Genomic DNA, 6,054 nt, shown 5'->3' on the forward strand with positions numbered 1-6,054 from the left:
AATCGTATACCATATTGTGTCCACCATAGGATTCCAATTTCATCATACTGCTAATTAATACAGTGCTATCTATATATATTGCATACTATTTGATTGCTTATTACGGCGTTAAACGCTGTATAATGCTGTGGTTGTCACGGCATTTGCTTCGCTCGCGGTCGCTGCGACATCTTTCCACTGCAGCAACGTATGCTCGTCCGCTTCCTCGCAGTCTTCAATTTGTGACATCCGATTCAATCGACCGTCGTTTATTGCAAGGTTTGACCTCCGCAGATGACGATACGAGACCTGTGAACCTCATTCAGGACAAAGAGAGTGCGCAACGTGTGCTGCAAACGATAAAGAAACTTGGTCCTTCACACTTTCATGCATGCGATACAGAAGTCGCACAGATTGACATTAAAGCTGTGGGACCTGTGGGCAATGGTGTCGTGACATGTTTGTCAATCTATAGTGGACCTGATGTGGATTATGGCAATGGTCCTTATATCTGGGTAGATAACCTTGACAGTGCTCAAGGGACATTGCAATATTTTAAAGACTTTTTAGAAAGCACAGATTATCTCAAGGTGTGGCACAATTACAGTTTTGACCGCCATGTGTTGTTCAATCATGGAATCAATGTGCAGGGTTTAGGAGGAGATACAATGCACATGGCTCGACTCTGGAACACTGCTAGATTTCAGAATGGAGGCTATTCTCTAGAGTCTCTTACAGCAGATCTGTTATTACAAAGAAAGAAACCAATGAAGGAATTATTTGGGATTCCAAAGCTTAAAAAAGATGGTACAAAAGGTAAAGAAAAAATCATGCCGAAAGTGGAAGAATTGCAGAGATTTCCAGAATTTAGACAGCGTTGGATTCGGTACAGTGTCTATGATGCAGAGAGCACGTGGTTTTTGCATCGTGTATTGCAGGATAAACTTGACCAAACGTTTTGGTCCGAGAAAATTCAAAATGACAAAGTGGATGATGAATCCATGTATGACTTTTATTGCAAGTATATTGTTCCGTTTGGCGAATGCCTTACGGATATTGAACGAAAAGGTATGCACGTGGATTTGAAGTATCTTGCAGGTGTTGAGAAGGAGGCGTTGGAGGACAGAGCACGATTGGAAAAGTTGGTGCTGAAATGGGCATCGAGGTATTGCGACGAAAGCGAGCGTCTGAATTTATACAGTGCCGGGCAGAAGCAGCAATTGCTCTTTGCGCCGTATTTCGATGAAAGGAAGAAAAAACTTGTTCTACCCGCTGAACGTTCGTTTGAAGTCGAAAACACGGAAGGTATTATTGAAGAAGGAATGAGAAAAGCCAAGAAAAAGCGCAGTATTACTATCCATGGATTGGGAATCCAACCAAAGCACTTTACAGCTAGTGGACTTCCTGCTGCAAGCGCTGAGGTTCTTAAAGAACTTGCCGGTCACGTACGTTATCATTGTTGGTAAAAAGTTGCAGTTTGATACCAATTGTCGGTGATCTGTTTCATTGCAGCCTGAAGCGAATCCTCCCAAGTACGGCCGTGCATACGATCATTTTAAGGATAAAGAAGAAGGTGCTGCAGCTTGTGTCGCTTTAAAGGCACTTTTCGACATTAGCAGTATCAATACAATGCTTAACAACTTCATACTGCCTCTTCAAGAGCTTGCAGATAGTAACAACCGTGTTCACTGCTCGTTGAACCTCAATACAGACACTGGGCGCTTATCGTCACGGAAGCCAAACTTGCAGAATCAACCTGCTATGAGTAAAGATCGGTACAAAATTCGAGATGCGTTTACTGCTCCACCAGGCAAAAAATTAATCGTAGCCGATTACTCGCAACTAGAATTACGGCTTATGGCTCATATCACACAGTGCAAAGCTATGATCGACGCATTTAAAGCGGGAGGTGATTTTCATTCGCGTACAGCCATGGGAATGTATCCTTACGTAGCGAAAGCTGTAGAGAATGGCGAGGTTCTATTAGAATGGGATTATTCCTCCGGCCAGGAACCCCCAGTTCCGCTCCTGAAGGATAAGTACGGTGATGAGCGCAAAAATGCGAAAGTGCTCAATTTTTCGATTGCTTACGGTAAAACTGCTTTTGGTCTGGCAAAAGACTTTAATGTTTCGCGTAAGGAAGCAGCAAAAACACTCGAAAAGTGGTACGCAGACCGAGCAGAGGTGCGGCAGTGGCAGACTAGGGCTATGAAAATTGCAAAGACATACGGCTATACGAGGACACTGTTGGGGAGATATCGTCGACTTCCTGATGCAATGCTTTTGGACGATAGTATGGCATCAAAAAAAGCTAGGGGTCATGCAGAACGTGCTGCAATAAACACCCCTATTCAAGGGGCTGCTGCTGACGTTGTGATGCAAGCAATGCTTTTGCTTCACCAAAGTTCACGACTTCGGGATTTAGGATGGGAAATGGTGTCTCAGATACACGATGAAATTATTGTCGAGGGACCCGAGGACTCAGTTGATGAAGCTGTGGAAATTGTCGTACATTTAATGGAGAATCCTTTTGAAAACCCTCTTTCTGTGGCATTAGAGGTGGATGCGAAGGTTAACGACTCCTGGTTTAAGGCGAAATAGAGTCCTTGTAGGCAATTAGTACAACGAGAGTGTTAGCTCCAGCGTTTAATGTACAAGACGAATTATCATCCTATCTAGTGTGCCTGTAGGATAACCTACGTTTTTGCTTCATCAAAAAGCACATGACGTGACAAGAAATGAATGAAGGGTATTTCTTCCAGAAAATGAGTCTTCTCCATTCATGCATCGTAGTAACCGAATCATTGTTGGCTTTGTTTGGTAGTAAATTCACAAAACGACCTCAATTCACAATGTCGAGAAATTTACTATTGACGATGCGAAAGCTGCACAAGCTGAATTGTAATCAGACGCATTGGCAATTGGTTCGTTATAATGATGTTATAGAGTACTGGAAAATCGGTAATGATTCATCAGATTATGATCCACGATGCTGCCAAGTTTGCAAATGCCTCGGAGTTTTTGTCAAACAACCACAATATGCTGTTTTGTTAAGCAACAATATACAAATACTTCACCAGCTCTCACTTTTCCGAAACTATTTTGTCAATCTTATGCTGTTTCATTGAAAATAACATGTAGCTTTGCGTTGAAAGTATTCCAGGACGGCAAGAACTGCCTTCACAGGGAACGCATTCTCGAGTAATCTCATCATATTCTGAATATTCGTCAAATGTGCATACAAATGTCTTTTCGAGGTCTCACAATCGTGAAAGTGATTAGTAAGTTCTGTGTAACACTAGCAACGCATTGCCCACAATGGACAGAAAGAACTGGCAAATTTAAGTTTTCGTGAGCTGCAAGATAGGGTGGACATCACGCAAAAATATCAATCAGACAGACCATACTACACAAAAGAAATTAGAGCCTCCTTGACCGATAAGTACGAGTAGAGTATCCTACAATTAAGTATCACTCTTATCAAGTACCCGTAATAGCTCTACTATCCAGTACTGCTTTTTTCAAGTTGGCTAGAATGCTGCTTACGAAATTAACTTGGACTCAATACGACTGACGATAACATCAACTGGACCTTTAATCTGTAGCGTGATAGTCGAGCAGTAAGTGAAATCAAACGGATCCTTCACCGTCCTGAATTCAAACTTACTCACAAGCTTCGCAAGTGTAAGTTTGATCTCTGCTAACGCAAATTTCATGCCCAAACAAATGCGTGGACCGCCAAGAAATACACTGAATTTAAATGGTGACACGATCTTAATTTTACCTGAAATAGGCTCAATCCAACGCTCGGGTTTGAATTCTTCAACATCAGGACCCCAAACAGTAGACATGCGTCCCATGGCGTAATGAGGCATGATCACACGTGTCCCTGCCTTGACAAATGTACCTTCACAAAGCCACACATCCCGCGTTGTCGAACGTCCAGATACAGGGGCAACTGGAAACAGTCGCAGTGTTTCTCGAACGACAGCCTCCAAGTAGACAAGCTGACAGAGATTTTCTAAATTCAGAACGTGTAGGTTGTCACTCGTGAGGTCGGGAAACTTATCTACTAGCTCTTGACGGACTCGCTTGAGGACGTTGGGATACCGATTAAACATCAAGATTACCCACGACATTGCTGTGGCAGTGGTCTCACGTCCAGCTACAAGGAAGCTAAGGACAAAATCGCGCATTAATTTGACATCATTTTGCGTGTGTACGCCTTTAGTATACTCGATCTCGGATTTCTCAATAAATAGCGAAATAAGGTCCTTACGAGAGCTGGTCTTCGCTTCTTGTTGTTTTTTTGTTTCAATCGAGCGAGAAATCACTCCGAAAACGAGATTATCCACCAATTTGACATCTTTTGCTAGATGCTTCTCTGCACCAACATTAAGCCAGCGTTGTAGCTTCCAGACCCAAGCAGGCTGCTGAATACGTTCTAAAACTCGTCTGGATATTCGGTCAAGCGATTCCATTAGCTCCGCATTCTGACCCGACTCGACACTTTGGACATCCACGTCAAATCCAACTTGAGCAAATACATCCATTGTGTACATATTCATCATTCGCTTCATATCCACAACTTTGCTACTTTTCTCTTCTCCAGCACAAATTTCATTTAGTCGTTTCATCAGCATTTCAAGTTTCTTAGGAACCACCTCCTCCATCGCATATTGCACCATCTGAGTTGTAAACAAGTGGCTAGCAGTCTTACGTTGGTGCTGCCATAATGGTCCGCTAATTGCAAATATCCCTTGTCCTAAAACATCGTACATTGCTTCCGAAACCCTTGGACTCTTATCAAAAGCATCAAATTGTGTTTTCTGCACGTCCTCAAAAATTTGTGGACTGCAGACGACGATCGTTGAATGTCTCCCAAAAATTCGGAAACGCCATGGCTTCCCTTGGAACTTACGGCAATACTTTAAAACCCAGTCAAGAGACTTTCTAGACTTTTGGGCCTTTAGTATCTCCAGTGTGTGGCCTAATATTGGATAGTCTTTCTCTGGTGCTGGAAGATGCTTCACGGCACGATCATGTGCTGATGGAATCGCCAAATACACGAGAAGCACAGCCAAAGACGACATGGCAACCGAAACAGGCGACATCCACACGGCTAATGTTTCAAGCTTCATGTTGTTTGTCCTTTAACCAACTGTCGAAAAGTTTTGATGATGGATCCCATAATGATTAAGCACCCTTTCAGAGTGTTATCATCTTGACTCCATTTACGATATCAAAACACAAGTTTTATAAGTTTTCGCAGAAAATATGAAGACGTTTCTCAGAAATGGCTGTTCGATTGCATACTTGAGCTTTGTGCGTGATACAGCATCGCTGTTTTGTTGAAAACTTCTAAACACAGATCCATTCAAGTGTTTTACCGCTGCGTAAGTGGGCCTGATATTTTAAATGGAATTTTGCTCCGGTCATTGCTCTTAGGTAAAAAGCGGTCATAGCTCATTTCCAACTACTTTTTACTTTTACGATATTCAAATTCGGATAGGCATTGAAATCGTCGAGGCTCAACAATCATAGGTCGACCCACAAGGTATTTCTCATCCGTAAGTAGTTTGTAAAGGTAATCTACGCAGTACACATATGGGACAGCGCGGAAGCCCACCATTTCATCACGTTAACACGCCAACTCTGGGTGTGGCGAAACCCAACGACCTTGTCACTTGTTGATATTCGTTAAAGGATTCAAACCGTGAGGCTCAATTTGGTACTGGACATCATCGGAAACAGACTTTGCTCTGATCAACGTTCTAGCCTACTTGTAATAAAGACTGCATCGCAATTCAAACTTGACGAATAGGTTGATAAACCAAGAGAAATAGACGTGGAATGCAACGGGGTTATCGTGCACTTTGTATAGATGATCCTTCGGCCTGAAAGTCCGCATCCTGCAAGTGCAAGAGCTGTAACGACTCTCGTTAATCTAGTCATGTCTTGCTAATCATTCTTATACCTGGGACGGACCCCTTTCACGCCTGTGTGTGCGGACGTTCCCGGTCACAACGAGAAGAATGAGCGCCACATAGTCCCCGGCAAGCACAAGCCACAACT

At 42.9% G+C, this 6,054-nt stretch overlaps 3 protein-coding genes across 3 annotated transcripts; 2 read left to right on the forward strand and 1 right to left on the reverse strand.

Annotated features, from left to right (window-relative positions):
* Positions 1-122: 122 nt before the first annotated feature.
* Positions 123-2,580, forward strand: PHALS_00886 (mitochondrial dna polymerase a; the record flags this gene model as incomplete). Its single annotated transcript, XM_024730641.1, has 3 exons — positions 123-315; positions 382-1,424; positions 1,492-2,580. The coding sequence occupies 3 exons, from the start codon at positions 123-125 to the stop codon at positions 2,578-2,580; spliced, it is 2,325 nt and encodes a 774-aa protein (XP_024580898.1).
* On the forward strand, positions 2,580-3,191 carry PHALS_15292 (uncharacterized protein). The gene has a single exon (XM_024730642.2). The coding sequence runs from the start codon at positions 2,718-2,720 to the stop codon at positions 3,105-3,107; it is 390 nt and encodes a 129-aa protein (XP_024580899.1). The 5' UTR covers positions 2,580-2,717; the 3' UTR covers positions 3,108-3,191.
* A 330-nt stretch (positions 3,192-3,521) lies between these two features.
* PHALS_00887 (Cytochrome P450, E-class, group I) lies at positions 3,522-5,120 on the reverse strand (the record flags this gene model as incomplete). The annotated part of the gene is made up of 1 exon (XM_024730643.1): positions 3,522-5,120. One exon carries the CDS (start codon positions 5,118-5,120, stop codon positions 3,522-3,524), a length of 1,599 nt encoding a protein of 532 aa, XP_024580900.1.
* Positions 5,121-6,054: the final 934 nt, after the last annotated feature.

The sequence above is a fragment of the Plasmopara halstedii genome (assembly GCF_900000015.1).
Source record: "Plasmopara halstedii genome assembly, contig: Scaffold_1211, whole genome shotgun sequence".
Taxonomy (NCBI): Eukaryota; Oomycota; class Peronosporomycetes; order Peronosporales; family Peronosporaceae; genus Plasmopara; species Plasmopara halstedii.